This window comes from Lathamus discolor, chromosome 1 (assembly GCF_037157495.1).
Source record: "Lathamus discolor isolate bLatDis1 chromosome 1, bLatDis1.hap1, whole genome shotgun sequence".
Classification (NCBI taxonomy): domain Eukaryota; kingdom Metazoa; phylum Chordata; class Aves; order Psittaciformes; family Psittacidae; genus Lathamus; species Lathamus discolor.
The window spans coordinates 124,859,198-124,884,625 of NC_088884.1; the positions used below are offsets into that span (position 1 = coordinate 124,859,198).

At 37.8% G+C, this 25,428-nt stretch overlaps 1 protein-coding gene across 1 annotated transcript; it reads left to right on the forward strand.

The window, feature by feature from the left end:
• The first annotated feature begins 8,767 nt into the window (after positions 1 to 8,767).
• On the forward strand, positions 8,768 to 24,643 carry ANXA10 (annexin A10). Its single transcript, XM_065665242.1, has 11 exons — positions 8,768 to 8,840; positions 11,255 to 11,349; positions 15,622 to 15,735; positions 17,020 to 17,110; positions 17,721 to 17,800; positions 19,246 to 19,299; positions 19,413 to 19,506; positions 20,818 to 20,913; positions 21,675 to 21,733; positions 23,106 to 23,228; positions 24,362 to 24,643. The coding sequence occupies exons 1-11, from the start codon at positions 8,801 to 8,803 to the stop codon at positions 24,428 to 24,430; spliced, it is 915 nt and encodes a 304-aa protein (XP_065521314.1). The 5' UTR covers positions 8,768 to 8,800; the 3' UTR covers positions 24,431 to 24,643.
• Positions 24,644 to 25,428: the final 785 nt, after the last annotated feature.

The following is a 25,428-nucleotide window of genomic DNA, read 5'->3' on the forward strand; positions in this document are numbered from 1 at the left end:
TTGTTGAACTGCTTATAGCTTTGGTCAGGAAAAGCTGCAGCTTTCCTGCTCTCGCACAGAAGGAAGGTAGAGCACAGGTATCATTTCTCAGTCTCTTTCCAATCTCTTGTTGTTTTGATTCATTCCACTAACACCACGCAAACCTGTTCTTTCTGCATGGCTGCTTCGGAATCAGTTCCTTTCAAAAGAGTTAAGTGCACATGTGGAGAAACATAGATACATATATAAAGAGCCCACCTGGACCACCTCTCTGGGAAAACATCTGGGTTTTTGTAGATGAGGGTATATTGACATCAAAAAGAGGATTAAAATCACTGAAGTCAAGAATCCCTGAATCACCTCTGGAGATCTGTCTGCCTCACCTTTAGGTGCTTGTATACTTTGTGAGAAAAAAGCAAAATATTGTTGATTTTCTTCCTCCTAAATAATAAGAATCCTTTTCTTTACGATACTGCAGAAGAAAGACAGTATGAAAACCACTTCTCCATGCTCCCATACAGCATCTGGTCTAAATTAACCCATAAAAAGGCCAAATTGCTCTCAAAAATAACTTTCCTCACCTGCTCTTTAAAGGCATTTTCTTTGTAATGCAGAAAGTCCTGCCATGCTGAATACTATGCTTGCAAAGAGTGTTCCAGCAGAACGGTGTGCCTGTGTTGAGGGATGCTAGAAACCAGATACCAAAATTAAAAGTGTTTTAAGTTGTGGATTTCTTCTCTCAGTGACCATACCAGGCATTTCCCCTTGGGATTCCTCAGAAAATTTGGCTGCATATTTGTCCATCCATCTGTCCCTACCAGCAACTGAACTTGATAGTGAATTTCTGTCATATTTGGCAGAGGAATGGCAATCTCTTCTGAAGTTTTCTGAAACCACTTCTCAGTGGAGGTGAGGAATACAAATTCTTTTTCCAGTTAAAAAAACCACATCAGTTTAAACTCAACAGTCACATATTCTATTTACCTAGCATTAATTAGGCAAGTGGTACATGCATCCTTTGGACTCAGTCACATTTTTACCTAGCCAGTAGCTTACTCAGAAAGGACATGATGGATTTTGAGTGTAGATATTGATTCAAGGTACAAGAAAGGAAAATTAAATGCTTTTGTGGTTGGAGGAAATAGAGAGAGTCAAAAGAACCTGTTAGAAACCAGTTGTTACTAGCCACAGTACTCACAAAACAACTTGTATCACAAAACAACGTATTTCAAAACAACCCACCATCCTAATATCCACAAAATCCACATTCTTGCACCCAAACTGAGTAACTGAATGGGACATTGTTTGGTCAGCAAAACACTTATATATGCACTTGTAAGGAGGGATATTTGTGAGTGCAGACAACTTCAAGGAAAATGTTATTGTATTCTGTCCACTGTATCTAATTAATATATCTATATATGCAGATCTGGGAAAAGCCAGAGAAGAATGCATGAGTTCCTACAAGGTTCATTATGAAGACTGGGGGAACATGCAGTGTATTAGTAATGAGGATATATGAAGGGTATCAGTGCAAGAGAAGAGTTAGGACATTATTTAAGTTTAACCATCATCTTGTGTTAAAACAGAGCTTCACTGACTTTGACAAAGTTCTGTACATTTACACCAACAGTATTTCCTTAAGGCAATATTTAGATATTCCCTAATTATTTTTTTTTTAATGACTATATTCACCATGGAAGAGATGAAATGACCTGTCTGCACTGACTCGACTCTGGTTCCTGATACTTAGAAGTTCAGGTCTGCAACTGCAATGGATGCTAACATCCCCTTGGGAAGTAACTACATTCCGAAACTGGTGGAATAGTGAACACCTCACTTACCATGGGATCTGCTCTAGATTATTATGAGTCAAACCCACTTAGGAAAGACATCCTTCTAACATGATTAATTTATGACTGGCTTGCTGTAGCTTCCATACAGACATTATAGGTACGCTCACTTAATATCCATAAACAACAACTTTATTTTCTGTGCAAATATCAAAGTCTGTCACTCCTAATAGTCAAACCTCTTAGGCTCTATGATCATTGTACCTTCACTAGTTTCCCTTTTAGGAAATGAAAATGCATAAATAAATTGCTCATAAAGTTCATAGTGGTTTTATACTGACAAAGTACACAATGCTTGCCAGTATAACTCAAATAGTTGCATTATGTACAGTGGGCGCCAGTGATCACAGACACAAATGTTAAGTTTTGTGCCTGATCCTGCAAAAAGTTCATAATTCTTCAAAGTGTATGTCTGGAATTGGAGTACACCCTCCAGGATGGGCCCCCAGAGCATAATGCAAGTTTCTGCATCACTCAGTCCTGTGCCACTGAGACCAGCAGGTGTTTGATAATGTTTAATTATTTTAAAAATGTTATTGGCAAAATTCCAGCTAATTTTTGGTCTTGAAAGAAATTATAGAATTATTAGATTGAATGGAGGGCTGGTAGGTCATCCAGCCCAGCCTCCTTATCGAAACAGGGTCAACACTGCATTCAGAACAAGGTGGTACAGATTTGCCCAGTTCTGTCAATAAAACCTCTGAGGACGGAGGCTCCACAAATTCTTCAGATAACTTCTTCTACTGCTTGGTTATCTTCACAGTAAAAAATACCTTCTTCACATCCAGTTAAAACATTCCCTGGTTTGTTTTATGACTGCCGCCTTTCATTTGTCATGTACCTCAGTAAAAAGCCTGGCTTTGATGCTCTTCACAGAAGTACTGCAGAGCACCTGTTGGGTCTCCCCAAAGCTGTCTCTTCTCCAGGCTAAGTCCAATTCTCTCCTCACATGGCAAGTGCTACTGCTCCAGCCTTCTGACGGCAGTGGAGACCCTCTACTGTCCGCCAACAAGCTCTCCTTGCTTTACTCAGCAAAGTAAAAAGAGTTTTGCTCATTAAGGGCATAACCCAAAGCTCTCTGAAATCAATAAAAAAGCCCTCTACTGACACTAACCATGAGACTTAGATAAAGTTGAGACTGTTACATGATCCAGAAATGTCTTCCTGGTCTTCTCAATTTTCAAAGATTTCTGTTTACTTCTGAATCATAGTTTTGTTCTACTTGTGTAGGGGGGTTGGACAGCACTGTATGTACAGAAACTATATTCAATAAACGTACCCCTAACTCTTCCTGTGACATCACCAGGACAACTGGCAACACAACTTTCATTGCTTTGCCATAAAGTGTAATTTCTGCTCACTGCAAACAGCAACATAATGCTCATTTTAAGGGTGAAACTCAGGATCACAAAGTTGATGTGAGCATGAATCTTAGATCTTTTCTTCCACATTCTCACCAAGTCTCACTATCTTTCAGACTTTGGCAGTTTGTATTTCAGCAACCATGTCAATTAGTTATTTTGTACTCCATCAAACCTCTGAAACACTTTTATTTGAAGAAAGCAGACACAGAGCATACTTGGCTTCAGTATGGAGAGAGAGTTCTGCCTTGAATTTTACTATTAAGTATACAGCAGCTGGTTACAGCTAAGTAATTACAATGGGCCTTTCCTACAGAGGGAAACTCAGATACATTAAGCCCAGGGTCACAGAAGGCAGTAAGAGCCTGCCTTCCCTCCAGATAATGGAAATAGTCCCAGCCTCTTTAATATAAGCATGTGTGGGACTTAAAATAGCTTAATGATTAAGGACATATAGGGAAATTGGGGTATTTTAGGAGATTTTCTCCTATTAAAAAGTTTCACTCATAAAGCAAATTTCAGCAGACTAAAGCTGAATTAACGTTTAGAATTCTGATCAGAAAAGTTTAACTTTCAAAGAGCCTGCTTTTCTACAAATCAAAGAAACTTACTCCTTAGATGAAATGCTGGAATTTAATTCTTAACATTATAACCTAAAAGCGCTGAACTACAATTAAACAATAATGACTTCAATTGTCAAATTATTCCTTAAGAAAGGGAGAGATTATGTCAGTGCAATCCTAGCCTTTCTCCCCCTCCTTAAGCCACTGTTCTGCTGATCCTGTTCTTCTGAATTCTTTTGTCTTTATTCTATAGCAGTCTACTGCTCAAGGTGGAACATGCTCCGTACTGATTTTTCTCATAATTTACAACTGCTCTTGATGGGCACAACAATAATTGTTTTTTATGCTGTTTCTATCTAGGATGGCTTCTGATAAAAGCATGAATTGGGTGCACTGACACACCTCCACCCGTTTTTTTTTAAGATGATCATCATGGTAATTCTCAATGGTCTGTCTCATAGCAGTTGCCACCTCATGTTTTCTATTCTGCAGAGGAAGCTGTAGTAATTCTGCAGGCTTTTACTCACTTTGATTTATGATGTGCTCTCTGGTCCTGTGAAATATTTTCAACTAATCTTCAGAAGGAGTTATTGTAATGCGCTTGCTGCCTCAAAGCTGTTGGAACCTGGTGATGGTACCAGTGCTTTGGCCTTCCTCGTAATTCATCCTGATTGACAGGGAGCTGTTGCTTGAATTACTCAGAACCCAGCTGGACATTTCATTCACTGGAGGGTGTTAAAAGGTTTATGTCTTCTCTATGTAGGTAACATTTTTCTTTCACATAAATTTCATTTGATATTCAGCATCTTCTGGTGGATATTTGGAAGAATTAAATGTATTTTTAAAACTAAACATTAAATAAGAAAAATCTCAACAGGGGAATAACTTAGCATCCCTGCAGTGACCATCTTGATGGATGTGGAAGAAAAGTCACAAGATCATACTATCAATTTCCCTATGCTTTTTAGAGTTTAAGGGAGAAAAAGATGTGTAAGGGAAACAAAATGGCCATAGACTCGAAACTGGCCATCCTACCGTCAAGAGTCCAATATTCTCTCACCAGGTTCTTTTAGATATTCCATACATAGAGGTTTTATTGTAGAATATCAAATTTACTTGTTTCATGATAAGTGATTTTACTCAGGATTTTCAATCTAGCAGAGGAGTACAAAATGTACTGAAAACACAATACAAATGTAATATTGAGGAGATCCCTATTACTCTCTTAATGATATGCTCACTGCTACAGTGTTAGGCATCCTCAGTGACTGGAAAGCTAGCTCAAACCCATTGCTCTCTCCCAAATCATTTTGCTAGTTGTTGGATATTTACACTGTGTTGTGCTGAGACACACAAGTATTGATTCCCCTCATGCTGGTCTGGCTAACTCAAGGAGACATTCATACCCTTTTAATGAACTCAGGTATAAACATTCACACCACCACTTCATCCACTCAAATCCTGATAGCTGTTTATCTAAAACAAAGGCCACCCTCAGTCCCCTTTGTGTTGAGATAAAATCAGCTTTCCTCACAACAGCTGTGGTCAGACATATCCTGCATTATTCCCGGAGCTTCAGGGTCACACTGCCCTTACCCAGCTCCTCTGAGCCTTGCTCCATTACAGGAGTTTATTGGTCAGTCACAGCTGACTTCAGGGAAAATGAACGAAGTGAAGTAGCAGTACGTGTAACTATGCTCAGGTGGTCAATCAACCCTAAAAATGACCTGCTTCCAAATAGGGCAGTAGGAATTCTCTAATCAAGATAATGGAAAGGAACAACCTATTCCCACGTAGCTGCTTGCTCCCTGATCAAAATTCCATCTGTTGGAATTTCATTCAGTTACCAAATGCCTCTACTGCTCCGCCCCCTCAGTTTGTGCAGTGATGAGCCCTGCTGCTATGTATGTATTCCCTAGACATGCAAACCCTGTATAATTTTGGGGGGAAACATGATTTTGCACCCTGGGCCACACATCCTGGAAGCAGAGCCCCAGCTTTCCCAAGGTGACTGCTGTTTTGATCTGTATTTCCTTGTTTTCCTGAGGAATGTCAAACAGAAGAATGTTGTGACCACAGATGCTTCCAAAATGACACCATTAACAAATCTTTGCAAAACAAATTCCTGCCACAACTTCTATCTCTCAGTACAGGAGATTATTGTAAGCATTCAGTCTTGCTCCACAAGTTAAAATTACACCATCTCTTTCATGCTTTTGCTCTCCCCATAAAACTACACCAAAGGGCAGTAGGGCAGTCACTTGCTCAGAAAATCAGCCTCTTGGTTTGTGCATTGCTTTTGCAGCAATTTTTTCCTTCTCGTCTGCTGTGTAGCAACCTGTCACCACAGGACAGTAGTGCCACCTGCCGCCATGGCCCTAAGGCCCTCTCCGCTGTGACAGGCGTACAGACTGTGCACCCCGTATTTACTTCAGAGGGGCACAGACAGTACTGCAGCATCCAAGAATCAATCCCAGTCTCCACTAACTGTCTACCGGTAAATCTCTTTGGCTTTTCTTTCCACAGTAAATACCACACAGCACTCTTAAATTATTTGCTACTGGACATAGAAAAAAGAGGCTACAACACACAGCAAGTGGTAGGCTGCCGCTGTGTAATCACACTGAACTCACACCAGCAACGGCTGCGACAGGTTCAGAGAGCACTCACATGGAATGCCAGAGAAGCTTCTGCTTTCTACCTTTTGTTTAAAGTGCAGGCTCAAAGTCTTTGAATCTCATATCTGTTACTTTCATCCATTTGCATCCTATTATTCTTTATTATTATTCCCATCAAAACATCTTCTGGTTTTGGCAACCTTAACATAATATTTGATAATGTGTTGGGGTTTTAGTTGTTTTGTTTTTCCCCTCAAGACTGATAAGCATTTTTGTCTCAGATACTTTGGGGAGCATAAGTAAGAAAGCCAAATTTATTTTTTTTTCCCAACTCAGAACACATATCAATATACATTTTTGATTCTGCATTCTAACAGTTTCTTCTAGCACTTCCTTCCACAGGCATTTGGTTTATTAGTAAGCTTTGAGCTGGTTTGTCCAGTTCACCAGGCACAGAACTAAAGCATTTCTATCTGCTGAGCTGTAGACAGTGATGACTGAATAATGTCAAGTAATGCTAAGATCAGCATTATTTGACATGCTAACAAGGGGGAGGAAATGGAGCCCCACATACCACCTAGCCAAATAGCACTCCAACTCTGTACGGTTGCAAATGGCATGTGCCTAGGAAAATACTGGTGAGCAAGATCTGAAGAAGTATGTGTACTGTCAGTAACTACGATGTCATGAGGATATAAACTCTCAATTTCTGAGGCTAGTGTCTGCAGAGCCCTACCCTAGAGATACGCTGACAAGTGAAGCCCAGGCTACAGAGACAATTCCCACACTGACAAAGGAGGATGGGATGGCGCATATACCTTAAGGATGAGTCTGCAATTCATTTTAGATATGACAACATATATCAACCTATAAAAATTGGCATGGTCTCATTGTCTTCTCTACGGCCAGTATTTATCTCCATATCCCCAAAAGATTATTTTTTTCCCTCATTACTTTCCTGATTGTTTTAATGAGTAAAAAGGCACTATTTATTTGACGTTCAGTTGTAAAAGTAGGTCCTTGTATTTAAATAATAAGTACAAGGCAGGGGAATATTTCTCTACGGGTGAGTACTTTCTTCCTCTTGTAAAGGCATATTGCCTTGTTAGTACTTTTTCAAGCAACTTCTGTAAAAATCTTAAATTTCTGACCATACGTTCTTTTCCTCACTTAGCCACTGACAATTTGCTGCCCTTTTCTTGGCTTGGGGGGTCTAAAGTAATGATCAAACATATTAAGAAATTATGTTTTCATTCTAATCTAAAATACTGACTTCTTGCTTGGTGCTTTTTAATTCCTTTGCTAAAACTGCAAACCAGAGAAGCCTTGATTAGAGGCCATACACGAAATCTGTATGTGTATGTCATTACTACAGATGGCATAACATATAAAAGGCCTTGAAGTGTATGTAAAGCGAGCAAACTAATTAATTAGTGTAACTATTGTAAGTCCTTATTCTAGGAGGTATTAAAGACATAAAATACCTAATTTGTATTTATAAAACATATCCCATTTTTACTTAAAATGTACATGTCAACAGTGTCATTTTAATCATGTACTGACTGAGACAAGGAGTCATTATAAAAGATAATCTTTATACTTGGTGCATCTGGAAAAGCAGGTAGAACCCTGAGAGGAACTAATGAGGTTAACCAAGGGACAACATAAAGTGACTTTCAACCTCAGTTATTTTCTTCTGCATGCGTATGGGCCTGTGATTCTATTCAAATGAATACATCAGTTCTGTTTATTATTCACAGATTTCTTAAAAATGAAATAAAGTATCACTGAGAAAATTACTGACTGTAATTTAACGAGTTACAAAGCAACTAGAAAAACAGTGCTGCCTTCTACATGGAATATCAGAAAGCTACCTGACATTTTGCAGTAACAACATTTGTTTAAAAAAACACTGTATTACACAGAGATCATGTATTATATATGTATTTAAAAATCACCTATATATTTAATTCAGCATTTTCTCACTAGTCCTTTCAAATTAGAAATATCATGAGAAATAGATATTGAAGACTGTCAGGGAAATCATGGATTAACTTTGAAAGATAAAATATGATTTTCAGAAAAAGGTTGGAAGACAGGAACAAAAATGTGATTACATTTTAATGCAAAAACGTTATTTAGAATTAGTTTGGGTTTTTCTCCTGGCCTAACTCATGCTAGGGTTGACTTCCTCAAATATCATCTGTCTTCCCAGGACTTACTGCAAGTTTAGGTTCTGTTTCATAAATTCAAAAATTTCTGCATCCTGTTCCCCATGAAGCAAAGACAATTTAATGTTATGATTGTTGGTTTTCAACAGAATCATATATGAAGTGTTACAGACATAAAACACCTTAGTTAAAGGCTGCTTTCTCCTTTAGCTGACACAAGGAACCATTTTTCCTGCTCCAAATTTTAACCCTGTTATGGATGCCCAGATGCTAGGAGGAGCCCTACAGGGAATCAGTGAGTATCATGACTAATTCTAACACTTTTGTTGTTGTTGTTGGGGGATGGGGGTGTTAGAAAGTTCTCAGAAAGTAAAAAGCACTAGGCAAAATAAAAGTTCATGAAATTAAAAATGTCACCAAATTTCTGTTGATTCTTCAAGGTCACAATAAGATACTGGCGAAGTCCAAACAAATAACATATTTGCATTTACAGAAACTAAGAGGTGATTAATCTAAAATCTGTACCAACACTACAGTAATAAATGGTTTGCTTGAGAAAATAAGAAAAAGAGAATTCTGTGTTATGTCACTACAGAGAAGGCCAAAAAAATGAAAGGTTTGTAATTGTAACATCAAGAATTAATTATTACCAGGGACTGTTAAGTCTTTTAATCAGTCATCAAGAAATAAAAATAAATGGAGTAGAAAGTTACAGTATTATATTTCACTCAGGAGTAATTTTTCTTTCAGTCTATGTACCAAGAAAAAAAAAATTGTTCATCAAAGCACTGTTCTCTTTTTAGATCTTTGTGTTTTCCTGTTGAACATTGTTGGTATTGCTGAGGGTCAGAATATTGATTTCTTTTTTTTTTTTACTACCTGAAACATTTTCCTCACATTAAAATTGGTTTCTGTATCAGAATTTTTATATCCCTTGGGCTTTTCACAAGGTTGTACAGCACCAAATCTTGCACTCTGTTTTCAGTTTCTTTAATGGAAATGTAAGGACCCAGACTTAAAGTCAAATGAAGCACAATGAGAATTACTGCTCAAGGGGAATCTGAAGTATCTTTCTGATTAAGTTGGCTACAGATGAAAAGTTTTAAACATTTTGCTAAACTTCAAACAGTACTTTTAATGCCATGCCGCTTACACGACAATGCAGAAATTATTGTCTTCATTTAATACTGTAAATACATGTGTGTAAACCTCACTTTTCATTTACCTAATGTCCATGGAACAAAGTTATAATTTAAAGGACTCCTGGCAAAATAAAAAGTTCAGCTTCAGAGAAGTTTAAGTCTCTATAGCCTTTACAGGAACTGACAGCCTGACCCTGAATCTTGCACATGACATTCATTCTTGTGAGAATGTTCAGTCACATACTGTCCCACTGATACCACTGGTACTACACAAAAGAATAAAGTTATTTAGGTTTTTAAACCTTTCCTGAATTATTCTTGTCTTTTACTGTAGAGATGATATAAACTGTACAAATTCCTAGTGATCATTCTTTTCTAAAAAAAATAGTAAGAAATCCTTTGTACAGTTGCAGCAGTACTTCCATATTGTGAGTCTGACGGAAATGAATCAGACTGATGTTAAATCAGTCTTACTAAAAAGCTGATGTAATTGTGGCTAGATAATCCAGAAGAAAGAGAACTCAACCTGCTGCATAATGAGCAAATAGAGACTTCCTCTGTCAGCTTAAAATATATATATATATTCAATGTCTAATTACATTTGTCTCAAAATGAAGCCTGTCAGTTATAGATCACATAATAAAATCTGCCTAAAGAAGCTGTACAAGGAACAGAATGTGTATCTGTAACACATATATATATGCCTATATAACAATGACTGGTAGAAACTTGAGAGTCTACTCTACTCCATTCAGATGCTAGCTGATCCCCATGCTTTCCAGCCTAATTCATCTCTGCTGCAAATATGATAAAGTCAATTGATTTATACCTGGAGATACATTTATGCTGGATTTCATTAAAATACTCAGGCATCTGAAATTTTCAAGAGCCAACTTTTGGGATGAAAGAAAATTTTTAAGTTATACAATGGTTTTCAGAGTGTTCTTTTTCATAAGCAGCAAATACTAATTCATTATAGAAGTTTAGCAGTATTCTCTAGCCATCAAGCAAAAGATCATAGGTAACCTTCAATAATATGCCCTTGGAAATGGGTAAAAATGTTATATTTTTTAAAAACTTCATAACTTATACAGTTCCTTTGAAAATACGTATCTTTCAGTTTTTCAAATGGTCTGACCATAATTTTTCATCCCCATAAGAGATCCCTAATCCTGAAATGACAATTTATTCAATATCAATAAGGCATACAAGTATGACTTCCCAGGCTCAGCCACAAACTCTGCTAATGTGCCTTGTTCTGAACAGATGAAAGCCTCTATCTGTTTTATTGATGCTTTCAAATCCATTGAGCTTCAGAGCGATGGTAATGCATCTGATAATAACGGGCTACTTCACTTTTTGCTAGTATTACACCAGCAAATGAAAGGTATATAAGCACTGTAAATATCACTGATGTTAGTAAACACCAGCAGGATATTAATCCATTTATCTGTTTTTTCAAGAAATAACTTTAATTTTTTTGAACAAAACATGAATAATCACGAATGTAAGTATGTAACAAACAACACTTTGTTAATTTAGAGTCTGTTTCGTGTTTCCTTTACAGGTTGTGAAAAAGATGTGTTGATTGATATCCTCACGCAGCGCTGCAATTCACAGCGGCTTATGATTGCTGAGGCGTACAGAGACATGTACGGCAGGGTATGACAGAGCGCTTTGTACTTTCATTACTTCTGTCTCTCCTGTATCCAGTGCAGTTGCTCAGCCCTTCTCTCAGGTCAACCACTGGAAGCAAAAGGCTGTCAGGCAGCTGGCTGGCACCAACAGACTGGCACACAACTTTGCTCGTGTAACTACTGATACCTCTGAAAGTTTCATATTGTCATTTACATAACAGCAGAAGTACATCTGCTACTCACAAAGTTAAATAAAGGGGACATGAACAGTTCCTAGTTCATTCTCCTCCTATATTGACCAAAGGAGAATTTCTGGACAGACTTCTTTGTCTGTTTTGGTTTTTTTTTTTGGCTATCTTTGTCTTTTGCTTTTGGGGGCTTCTGCATTACTTCTTAATTTTTTTTTGAATACACACTAAAGTAGTATTGCATTTGGGTTGAAACACCAAAGAGAAACACCATACCAGCAATTACCAAGTAGTTGTATCTGACACACTGGTTTATATTCTCATCTCAAGCACCAACATTCTCAGACCTCATACCATGTAATTCCATTCATACTCTAAGCACAATACTCACCCTCTAAGCACAATACTCATCTGAGCTGCTTAATCTTAAATTTGTGAATCTCTGACAGGTGTTGCAAAAAATTTAGAATCATAGAATGGTTAGGATTGAAAAGGACCTTAAGATCATCTAGTTCCAACCCCCCTGCCATGGGCAGGGACACCTCACACTAGACCATGTCGACTAAAGCTCTGTCCAGCCTGGCCTTGAACACAGCCAGAAATTTACCATTTCTTCAGGCAGCCTGTTCCAGTGCCTCACCACCCTCACAGTAAAGAATTTCTTCCTTATATCTAACTTTTCCTGTTTCAGTTTAAACCCGTTACCCCTTGTCTTGTCGCTACAGTCCCTGATGAAGAGTCCCTCTTCAACAGCCTTGTAGGCCTTCTTCAAATACTGGAAGGCTGCTATGAGGTCTCCACGCAGCCTTCTCTTCTCCAGGCTGAACAGCCCCAACTTCCTCAGCCTGTCTTCATACGGGAGGTGCTCCAGTCCCCTGATCATCCTCGTGGCCCTCCTCTGGACTTGTTCCAGCAGTTCCATGTCCTTTTTATGTTGAGGACACCAGAACTGCACACAATACTCCAAGTGAGGTCTCACGAGAGCAGAGTAGGGGGGTAGAATCACCTCCTTCGACCGGCTGGTCATGCTCCTTTTGTTGTAGCCCAAGATACGGTTGGCCTTCTGGGCTGCAAGTGCACACTGAAGCCAAATCATGTTCATTTTCTCATCAGCCAACACCCCCAAGTCCTTCTCCGCAGGGCTGCTCTGAATCTCTTCTCTGCCCAGCCTGTGGCTGTGCTTGGGATTGGTCCGACCCAGGTGTAGGACCTTGCACTTGTCATGGCTGGACTTCATAAGGTTGGCATCAGCCCACCTCACAAGCGTGTCAAGGTCCCTCTGGATGGCATCCCTTCCCTCCAGCATATCAACCAGACCACACAGCTTGGTGTCATCGGCAAACTTGCTGAGGGCCCACTCAATCCCACTGTTCATGTCACCAACAAAGATGTCACCATCAGACCACTGAAGGACACAAGTTATTACTGGTCAATTAATGGGTATTGAGCCATTGACAGCAACTCTTTGTGTGAGGCCATCCCGGCCAGACTCAGTTCTAACTGGGCCTTAGCTTTCCTGACCTGATCCCTAGCTTTCCAGACAATGTCCCTGCATTCATCCCAGCTTGTCTGTCCTCGCTTCCACCTTCCATAAGCTTCAAGACATAAAAAGACAGCCTTTTTTTTAAAAAAAAAAAAAGAACCAAAACAATAAAAAACCCAAACCAAAATTACCCATATTTACTATATATAAAAACATACATAGAGATATTTATCCTCATTCTGTTTTAGATCTACTACTGCTAACTAAATGAATTTGGGGAAGTTAAAATGCCTGCATTTTCCTCAGTTACCTCAGCTATATAAGGACAAAATAAGTACATAAAGACAAAAATAACAGCATTACCTTTTGTAAAATCCCTGTGAAATCTAGTGATGAAAAGTGTTGTATTGAACGGTAAAGAAAAACGCTCTGATTAAATTGACCAGACGCGCCCTTCCCCTCACAGAAGACAGCCAAAATTAAAAAAAAAAAAAAAAAAGTCCAACTTTTTTCTCCTCCTGAAGACTAAAAAACTAATGGCTCACTGGAAAATGCTTTGAAGGTCAGTGTATGGTTGCCATTGAACCCATCAGCACGAGTGAGGGCAGCGGGTTTGCAGAAATACTACCATGTAGCCATCAGCCTCAGAGTTAACTACTAGAAATCATAGAATCATAGAATAGTTAGGGTTGGAAAGGACCTCAAGATCATCCAGTTCCAACCCCCCTGCCATGGGCAGGGACACCTCACACTAAACCATCCCACACAAGGCTTCATTCAACCTGGCCTTGAACACTGCCAGGGATGGAGCACTCACAACCTCACTGGGCAACCGATTCCAGTGCCTCACCACCCTAACAGGAAAGAATTTCCTCCTTATATCCAATTTAAACTTCCCCTGTTTAAATTTTAACCCATTACCCCTTGTCCTGTCACTACAGTCCCTGATGAAGAGTCCCTCCTCAGCACCCCTATAGGCCCCCTTCATTCACAAACTTCACAGTAACTGCTGATGTGGTAGCGTGTTACACCATTTGTCTGTTCACCAGTAGAACAGTTCTTTTTTGGATAGCTTAGCAGTTTTCTAGGATGGGATGTGTCATGCCCTGAATTGCTGCAGTTTACACTTCAGAAGACACTTTAGCACACACTGGTGATAGTATTTCACTGGCTGTAATCCATATTACGGGACATACTGCATTGGGCAAATGTGCCATTTGGCAGTCCCAGCTTATGAGTGGTAAACTGCACAACACAGAAGACACAGCTAGGCAGTAACAATTTTAGCCTTTTCAGTTTCATCTATGGTAAACCTGTCAGTCCAATCCTAAACCCTCTTAATTTCAACTCAGTCTGCTCAATATGGTTGCTACTGTTCTCATTCATTTGACAAATGTAAAGCGTGACACATCAGAAGTAGAAATAAATATAAAAAAGAAAGTGAAACCCTGAAGTGGCCTTAAGATTTCTTCCTACAGTTAGCCTTCCAGGCTCTCTACAGCAGGGATGATTAGGAAATGTTACTAATGACAACTTAGTTGTCTTTTCTTGTTTTTCAGTACTTCCCTTAGTTCTGATTGCAGGAGTAATTTTTAACTATTACTAATCCATTTTTCCACAGGCATATAGTCAGAAGTAAAGTCTTAATGAATTAATTTCTATGTCATGTGTGATTTAGTGGCTGTCGAATGCATCCAATATGCTTTCACTGAAGACTGCATATGTTTCTTCACCAAATTACAGGCTAGAAAAAGCTGCAGCTCCAAAAACAATAGTTTCTATCATGGGAACTGTTTCTGGTACTCCTTTAAATTCAGACTTAGGTCAGAAAATATCTGACAGCTGCCTAGTACCATATGCAAGATACATTAAAAAAAATGAGTGCACGAGTATCCTCTTAATCAGAAACTGTAAAAGTGTAACTAACAAGCTTTGGCATTTGCACTGTCTTGAAGGATGCTACTAGGAAAGGGGAGAGTTAGAAGGAAACTCCCATCCATTACTCAGGTACCTGGCAAGGAAGTACTGAGACACATGCGGGGGAAGAAGAGTGTTCGTTTTTATTAATTCAGCATCTGTCAAAAGCTGTGAATTCACTTTGAGTGTAATATACACACAAACTGGAGCATATAACCAGTAATCCAAAGAAGGTATTTTTATGTATTAGAAGCAACGTGGATGATTTAAATTATTCACATAGTAGGTAACACTGAAAAAGGCACAAGAAACTGCCTGTGTTCATAGGATTTGAATTCCAAAGGTGCTTTGCTCCCACAGATTCACACAGGGAATGTGCCAAGGGAGCTGCAGATGCTTTGCAGTGGTATTCAAGTTGACAAGCCTTTAAGTAAGCCCTGAATTTTCTTCTGTCTTCTAATGAACCCAAAATCAACAATCCATTATGGTCTGCTGGCTTGTGTATCTATTGTCATCTCATCCATGCTATCAGAAGAAGCAGGTACTATTTAGAAGAGTATCTTTCTTACTTAATTTTAGCCAGAATTAATCTTCAATAGTTCATCTTTATTCATTTGCAGGGAAAATCACATATACATTTTTAAAGTTGTCCTAATCAAGTGCGACTACTAAAATAATCCTGTCTATGCCTTTTCTTTTTATCTTCAAGGATCTGATAACAGACCTAAAGGAGAATCTCTCTCATCACCTGAAAGAAGTCATGGTTGGCTTGATGTATCCACCTGCCTCCTATGATGCCCATGAGCTCTGGCATGCCTTGAAGGTACCTGTCAAATTCAGCATTTCTTAAGAGTCTCAGTCACTAATTACAGTACTGAACATGTTAAATTGATATTTTTTACATTCAAACAGTTGATAAACAGCTGGAAGTTAATGCACTGGATAGTGTACTACTACATAGTACTCTAGGTCATCAGAAATACAGTGCTATATGAAGTTTATTCAATGGTATGCTAAAACCATCATCAATAATACCCTTGTCATATAATAAATACAACCCATTTAATACCCATGGTAAACTCAGTAACTGAAGAAATATTTATCCAGGGAAAAGGCCCTGATCCTGCAAGCATGTATGTATGTCACAAACAAAATTAATTGGAGAAACACCTCAAAAAAGAAAACAACAGTTTTTTTCTTGTCCTTCAGACACTTAAACCAACTCATGTTTTAGAACTACTGCTTCATTTTTAATTGTGGGTGGCATTAAAGAATTGTGAAATATCACTGGTAGCACTGCAGGGATGATTTTTATTAAAACTATTGACAAGATTGCTAAAGTTGTATTTTTTCTAAATGCAGCTCAAAGTTAAACTTTCTTATCTTAACTTTTTATCTTGACCTGAATTTATACGGAAAAAGTGAAAAACAGGCCATGTGTGTCTCCAGGCTCAGGCCCAATGTCATGTTCTCCCCATTATCCTAAACGCAGAATACTAACAAACACCACACCTGTGCATATTAGAAGCAGCATATTTTGTGTCAATTCAAGTTTATAAAATTAACTCAAATTTTGTGGGAAAATACAGTGATTTGCAGCTCTGCAAACATGACCATACTACTTACCTTAAATGACAAGTTCTGCAGTAGACATTAGAGCCTATTAATATTCCTAAATAAATAAAAATAAAATTAGAAAAAAAAAAGCAAAACATAATAGTTGTGCTCATATCTACTTCAGATTGCCTGAATGCTTGCTGGGGATATATGCTCAATCTTTGCATCTGATTTTTTTCAAATTCTTACTAAAGCTCTAAAATGCTGCCCATTGTGTTTCTGTCAACACCAGTCTTGCTTCATTCCCCTCTTGTTAATGTACATGCTGAAATTCAGATCAAGTAGGAATATATTTGAAATACAGGGCTCTGTTATTCATCTGAAGTAATTTTCTATTTAAACAGGTAGAGTATGCAAAAAGCACACTCTGCTTTGCTCCAACAGAAACTGCTTTTCATTCTTTTTTTACTTCTGATAAACACAGTACTGCTGTCTTCTAAAAGCTGTGGTTTCTACTAACAACTTTTCATACTTAATTCTTTCCACACAGGGAGTAGACACAGAAGAAAAATGCCTAATTGATATATTAGCCTCAAGAACAAATATGGAGATCTTCCAGATGAAAGAAGCCTACTTAATGCGTAAAGTGTCTTACAAGTGCAAAGTAGTAGTTATACTATGTGCTCTCCCAAAGTATTAGCACACATGAAGGAACTGAACTACAAAAATGATTTCTCAGTCCTAACTTGTTCCCTTCCCCCTATAACTACATTCAAAAGGCTGGAGCAGAATGTTTTAATTTGAAAATACACCACAGTATTTTGAGATGTATTGCTGCCTATGACATCTGAAATACTCTGAAGACACATTTGGGGCTTTTCAGACTTCTGCATACTTTATTCCAAAAAAGTACAGTAGTTGGTTTCCTTCCAAAAGTCCTGACTCAGGCTGGATGCCCCACTCACCTGCCTTGATGAGACTTTTGAGTATCCTGCCACCACACAGCACCCATGGGTGGGTGGAGAGGTGAGGCAGAGCACAGGTTAAGGCCCCCCAGCAGGCAGAAACACCTGGCAGGGCCCAGACAGACCTAGCTCCATGCAGAACCTGCTTTGGGTTACTGTGGAACAATCACCACAGAAAATGGACAAGTATTTGCACCCTATTTATTTTTCCTTTGTTTGCTAGATTAGTGTTATTCAGAATATGTTCATTTGTGATTTAGATTATGTGTTTTTTGGTTTACCCTAGAATATAATAATGATCTTCAACAAGATATCGATTCTGAGACTTCAGGCCACTTCAGAGATACGCTCATGAACCTTGCTCAGGTACTGTAAGAACAAGTAGTATACTTGCATTTCTAAAAAAATCATAGTAACTTTTGATAATATTTAAGAAGTCTTAAATTTTAAGGTGACTGTGGTTACAGCTAGTTCAATAGGGCTACACTTTTGAACAAAAGAGAGCGGAAAGCAAAAGAAGATGAGAACTTGAATTCCTTCATCTACTTTGACTTTTGCTTTCAGGTGGAGGCAAAGGTCAACAGACTATTTTATTAAGTCCCTGGAATTTCAACTGCTGGCCCTCTGCTCAACCTGTCTCATCAAAAGGGAGTCTGTGTGCATGTACAAATGAGCTTTTAATTTTTAAAGATCTCTTTTCTCCATTGTTAGGATATACAGATCATAATCCAGTCTAGGCATTATGTAAAAAAGGAGATATATCCACATTTGACTATGAAAGAAAGCATTAAATAGTTCTCTGTTTAAAACATTTTGTTGTTTGTGCTAATGCATATGCTAAATCACAATACTTTTGCATGCCGGCTAATTCTCACTATCAACACACCAATTTTGTCAGCTACCAGCTTGGAGTTTTATATTACAATGTTGGTCACCTTTGTCAGATAATGAGTTCCCATTCTCACTATAGTCACTGTGCTCATTATATTAAAAGTCCTTTTAAAATAAAACTAACAAATAATGACAAAAAAAGACTGCCAGGAGATAACAGCATACACAAGGTATAGCATAATATATATGCTGTACATACATCACTACAGCATATATAAGACATATCTGTATTTTTATATATGTGTGTCTGGGGCAAACGTTCTTAGCAAGACCTGAAATAGCAGCAGACTTCACTGAGATACAGAGATAAAGAGCAAATGTTTCAAATGCAGAAGCTATAAACAGGAAGTATTTTTTTCTAATGTTGGATGTTTTTTCCCCCTAATAATGAAAATTTATCCCTGCTTAAACATGAAGAGCTACAGGTTAAGCAACCTCACTTCTCGTCTATATTAAATGAATGAGACACATTTTACTCATCAAAAGAACAAATTTAAAATAAATTATCTGGGACTACATTATTAGTCCTTATTTTCTTAAAGCACAAATATTGATAAAGAGGTCTGGGGGAACATTGATAAGAAATAATCAGTGAATGGCAAATGTTACTCTTGCTCTTGTTTTTCCCTCATAGTTACATATTACAGGAAGCAATATAACATCAAAATTACTGGAAATGGTGATGGGATGGGGGTGGTAAAGTAAAAGCTCATTTAAAATGGAACTAAAAAAAGGGGTAGGTTTACCTACTTCCTCCATTTCTTCTACTCACAAGACCATGGGTCATTCCAGAGTTCCTCTTCTTGGAGGAAGTGAAGATACAACACGACAACTTGAAGATATTTTCTACAGTTGCAAATTCAACCACTGAATATACTGATCCAATCTAAAAGCCCATATGTGTATCTTTTTTCCCGCAGGGAACAAGGATGGAAGGTTATGCAGATCCTTCTACAGCTGCTCAGGATGCAATGGTAAACATGTGCTCCTCTCAAAAAAAAAAAAAAAAAAAAATTATGAATGTTGAAAAGTGATTTAGGACTTACTTAAAACCTTCCGCATTTTTTTCCTTTTTCTGATACGTTAGATTCTATGGGAAGCATGTCAGCGAAAAACAGGCGAACATAAAAACATGCTGCAAATGATTCTCTGCAACAAGAGTTACCAGCAGTTGTGGATGGGTAATCCAGCAGTTCAGCTGTTTGAACAAGAGTGGAAAGGAAAAATCTCACTTTCTAGTAAAACCATGGTTTACACACCAAGAAGCTCAGTGTGCAGCAGGGTATTAGCCTGAAACCTAAGTGTGAACTGCTCGAGTTCTCAAACTCCCACTGATACTAATGGGATTTTGGAAGTAATGCAAAATTTTGAAACAGCCTGATGACTACAGACATCTGTAGACAGGACAGACATTGGGATGCCCAGTAACAGAGAGAAGAATGCATGACCAAAGAAAAGCATACGCTATGCCTGCACCGAGTTTACACACAGCACAATAAGGCAGATTTTTCTTAATTATGTTCTTCATAAGTAACTCTGTTATGAGGTAAAACACCTTGGGAGAAGCAGTTGGAGTATTTTCAACAAATGTTTGTACGTGAAAACACGCTACTGTGTCATAGCTTTTCCCTGGAAGTTTCAAAGAAGCTTTTGATGGGAGCACTTCAGGGTCCACATCTGCTCTCTTGTAACAAACATACACACAGAAACAGAAGCATAATGAACACTTTTATTTAAAATAAGTTATCAGACATAATTACAGATTGCAAGAAATTTATGTGAGATCATCCAGATCTTCCACTGTAGAAAAGAAACCTGTTGTATCTGGTTTGTGGCAAAAAGTCTTTTGCTCTGCAGTGGAAAAATAGTGTTTATCACTATGCAGCCAGATCTATTTCTTATGTTAGCTTCTAACAGTAGCTTAGAACTGCTTTGCTGTCATGGATCAACAACTTAATTCTTCTATCATGATCTGCTCTCTTTCTGCAACAGTGATTTGAGGGCTCTGCATGTAATACAATCCTCCATAAGTTTTCTAGTAAACAGCGAGTTGAAAATTTTCCCCCTTTCCTAAAGGAGAAAGCAAGCCCTGTGTATTTGTGTGTCTCAATACCTGCATCATGCCAATTTTAGCCAACCTGAGCAAGGAAGTTGTCTTAATGACATGACATTCTTACAAGTTTCGTAAACAGAGGTTGCTAGATAGAGAATTTATTAAAGCCCACAGTGAAACAGAGGCTTTGGCATGCGTTCATTGCATACTGGAGAACCCACAGAGAGAATGTCCTGGAAGGCAGGTTTCAAGCTATTCATTTAAATTGCCTCACCTGGGGAATATAAGCCTAATGAAACACTGAGAATTAACGGGGGGGGGGGTGTGTGGAATAACTCCATAGTTATAGTACTGGGGGTAAGAAGGAAAACCAAAGCAAGCTGATCACTACTAATAAACTAGAATAAAAAAAGATTTCCCTCCCCCCCCCCCCCCCAAGTTTTCCAGGAGTTCCAAAGTATCTCTGGGCAAGACATCGTAGATGCCATTAATGAATGTTATGATGGATACTTTCAAGAATTACTGGTTGCAATAGGTAACGTAAAAATATTATTTACACCATCTTTTAAAATCTAGTATGGTATCTCTGACGTATGAAATGTATTTTTTTTCTGATCTTTTTATTCATTTTACTCTCCTATATTGTGTAACTGGATTTCCAGAAATCATTAGAAAGGAATATGTGAACTACTTTTCCATGTCTGTATAAATATAGAAACATATATGTGCAGCACTAGCTTCAGACTGAGCAGAACTGGTATCTGTTATTTGATTACAAATTCTGTGTTATTGATCATAACTGCATAACCAACTGAATCCACACATAAAATAACTGGCAAAGTTTTCAGGACTCCAGTGGTATATAAACCAGTTCCAAGCTTTACGTGCCTTTGTTTTCCATTTATAGAATAATGATAATATTTCTACAAAGACGTCATGTGAGTATATTCACTGATACTTAGTAAGTCCCTTGATGCAACAGCAATGGGCACCCACCCAAAATAAATACCAGAGTTTTAAAATTACAAATGTAGTTATGTTTGTGAAGACAGGTAAATGATTTTAAGCTGAGTCATGGACAACACTATCCAGCTTTGTACTGACTATTATTAATAATAGAATAGATTAAACTAGATATTAAAATAGAATAAACTAGAATAAAGCAAGGTTTTCTTTTTCCGCAAGTTTTCCAGGAATTACAAAATATCTCTGGACATGACATCATAGATGCCCAAAAAAAACAGAAATTGTTTTATAATAATCTTATGTTTACTTGTTGCAAATCTTCTCTCCTAGTTCTCTGTGTTCGTGACAAGCCTGCCTACTTTGCTTACAGGCTGCATAACGCAATTCATGTAAGTAGTCTTTCTTCTCCATCTATCACACAAATTAGCTTCCCTATCTTTATGTCTGCTTGATTATTCTTAAGAACTTACAAATCAGACCAATCAATATTTAAGGTGTGATTGTGTGTTTTAAAACTATTGCTGCACACATAAATTTCAAAGCAGTAGTGCCTAAGCAACAGTTAGGATGTAACAGTAACAATAAAAGTTTAAATATTTAGATTCCTTAAAAAGGTAACTTTGTCCTCTTTTTTTTTTTGACTTGAAAACCTTTCTTTTCTATGGATTATATCTCCCCCTGCTGTGCAGAACTCAATGTGCACTTTTCTTACTATGCAATTTTTGTCTCTGGCTTTCAAAAGTATCATTAAAAATCAAATCATAAATTAATGTTACACAAACAAAATTGGTCATACTTTCTTCTGGGACTCAACATATATATACAAGTTCTTTTTGTGTGTACGTGCTAACATGCTAAAACAAATGAGAAGAAGAAATGTGGGTAAATGCAAATAAACACCTACAAATTCTTCTTATTAAAGGCCACTGAAGACATTTTCTTTCTTTTGGGGTCGGTTTTTTTTTATTCACTAGTGAAAATAATGAGGCATTATGTTATGTAAAATTAAAAGTATACTTTGTGAAGGCTAATCTTTTAAGTGTATAGGCCATAATGGTTTATAAGACAGATTTAATATAGCCATCAAGCATGTACTGAATTCTCTCTATATAGCTTTTTAACACATATCTTTTTTTTTTTTTTTTTTGAGAACAAAATTTCAGAATCAATGGCTGTTGATAAAATGACGATTTAGCTTTAAACAATCCAAACTGTCAGTTGCGCAAACCCTAAATCTGTTCTTATGACTTTCATTGTCACTAGATGTCCCCATTCTCCACAGTTACAGTATGAAAACTTATTTGGACACAGTTCATATAAAACATAGCTGAATACAAGCCATGTAAATTCTAAATCAATGGTTTAAAATCTCTGCATTCACATTTGGCAGCAGTTGTAAACTGGATTACCAGCTTCAGTACAGTTTGAATGGACTGCACAACGACAGTCACAACAGTTGCCTACAAACTGAGTACCTAAAACTACTGACAACAGTTCATCAGGTGTTTCTACTCAAAAGTTTCAGTTCATGGTTAAAACACTGATATGTGGTGAATCTCTGTTATCCAGTAACATGAATTATATTATTTGAGTATGTGAAAACTCTGTAGGATAAAACCTTTGAATGCTTAGACTCTTGGATCTCTTTACGGATAGCCTAACTAACTGGCTTACGCATTAGCTATTAATATGAGCCTATACAGATAGGCAAACACATATTGTCCAACTGCCAAGTATGCTCTCATCTTCTTTTCTTTCTAGGATTTTGGATTTCACAATAAAACAGTTATAAGGATTCTTATTGCCAGGAGTGAGATCGACTTGATGACCATACGACAGCGATACAAAGAGAGATACGGGAAATCACTCTTTCATGACATTAAAGTAAGTTTTTACACGCTTTTGCGTATATTCAGCAATGGCACCACACAGACTGTGCCAAGCCCTACCACAAAAATACAGAGGGCTAACCTCCCTTCAATCATTCAGTTTACCAAAAAAAAAAAAAAAGAAATTTAAAAAAAAGCAACGTGTAAAAACAATAGTATATCTGCTCAGTGCCTGAGGCTGACTTCGGTCAGGGAACAGTGAATTCTCAACTCACTCTCATTCTGTGTGATTTTGTCCCTCCCCTACAGCAAGAGGAGGATATAAACAGGGTAGGAGAGTCTATGGCGAGGAGTAGTTTGCATTAATAATTTCTGCACTACTTGGTACCACCTTCTTCCACAGAGTCTGGAGAAGTTTGGCTGATACCACTTTTGTGCAACACTGAGATAAAAATCTGCATTTATGTAGTCTCAATCTTTAGAAGAATTATTCCTCTTGTACTCTTGCTGTGACACTGTTTAATTGTACAAAAATGACCCTTGCCAAGACACTTTACCTTTTTTATGTTAGAATCATAGAATCATAGAATAGTTAGGGTTGGAAAGGACCTCAAGATCATCTAATTCCAACCCCCCCGCCATGGGAAGGGACACCTCACACTAAACCATCCCACCCAAGGCTCTGTCCAACCTGGCCTTGAACACTGCCAGGGATGGAGCACTCACAACCTTGCTGGGCAACCCATTCCAGTGCCTCACCACCCTAACAGGAAAGAATTTCCTCCTTATATCCAATCTAAACTTCTCCTGTTTAAGTTTGAACCCGTTACCCCTTGTCCTGTCACTACAGTCCCTGATGAAGAGTCCCTCCCCAGCATCCCTATGTTGCTCTAATCCAACTGTAAGCGTGCAGTAACTGTAAGAAATTGCTTGTGATTTTTTGGTATTGAACTTGAGAAGCGTTAAACAGATTTGCTCCTATCCTTCAGAGGCAGAATGCCTCTAGGTGGCCAAGCAGACAAAGCACAACGTATGTGGAATTAAAACAATCTTGGCCTGGAATTCTTGGGAAAACAGTGCAGTATTTTACAAAACCTCATATCATCAATCTAGTCCTTGTCACACACCAAGAAAAAGAAAATTAAGAAAACATACAGTTACGGAAATGTTCCTTTTTTTTTCTTGCAGCATTTTGCTTCAGGGCATTATGAGAGTGCTTTACTTGCCATATGTGCTGGTGATGCTGAAGATTACTAAAAAAGATGAACTTTGAAGACTGTATAAATCTATTCTAAATAGAAACTGAAGCTATACATAACACACTAACTGTAAGAGATCCCTGTTCTGTTTCTAAAAAATGAGAACAGAGTCGTTCTGATTTTTTTAAACAAAAAAATCACTGCTACACATTTGCTAATATTAGATCTTTCTTGAGATAGGAAAAAATATTGGCAGGAACATGATTCTTATCTCTGGTTCTAATGAATATTTCTGTTTCTATGATTAATGTAAATTAATAAAGCAAGAAGTAAAATAACTGCATGTAAGCGTATGTTTATCATTTAGTCTCACAACTTCCCAGACTTTACATGACAATAGTCTCTGTAAGAACCTACTGACTTCCACACTGGAGAGAAGAAAAGTCTTGTTTTACTTACTTTTAGCATCACAATTTCTCCCTTTAAGTAATCTCTTTCATGCTTCTTATACCTCATGTTTTCTGCTCTTAAATATTTAGTTACCACCAAACTAAGAATCTACCCCATTCTATTGAGAGTGCTTTTGTATTCACATACTTACTAACATTTCCTTCTTTCCATTTGAAACAAAAGAAAATATTTAAATCAAGTATGCCAAGCAATCCTTTATTTAGTGCCACGCTCTGGAAACCCCTCGAAGAGGAAGCATTATATAGCTGTGAGAGAATTCTAGGAAGATTAAACACTTAAATTCTAATTGCATGTCTTTCATTTTAATAATTAACTGAGTATCAGCCTTCAGAGCACTGAGGCATTTCCAGGATGCCCCAGATGGTATAATTAAGGAGCTGAATAGGTAGCAGGTAACACACCTCCAAATGAGATTGTTCAGTGTAGGGAAGAGAGGACTCTGTGGAAAGCTTGTTGTGGCCTTTCAATAAATAAAGGGCATTGTAAGAACGATGGGGAGAGCCTTTTAACCAAAGCCTGTAGTGACACGGCAAGAGTCAATGGTTTACAGCAGAAAGAGGGGAGATGTAGATGGGACATAAGGAA

Bases quoted from the DNA above. Each gene is read 5' to 3' on its own strand.
- ANXA10 (XM_065665242.1), top strand. From the start codon at position 8,801: ATGGATGCCCAGATGCTAGGAGGAGCCCTACAGGGAATCA. The intron at 19,507-20,817 runs GTAATCCAGCAG...CCCCCCCCCAAG, and splicing joins TTACCAGCAGTTGTGGATGG to TTTTCCAGGAGTTCCAAAGT. The intron at 21,734-23,105 runs GTAAGTAGTCTT...TTTTCTTTCTAG, and splicing joins GGCTGCATAACGCAATTCAT to GATTTTGGATTTCACAATAA.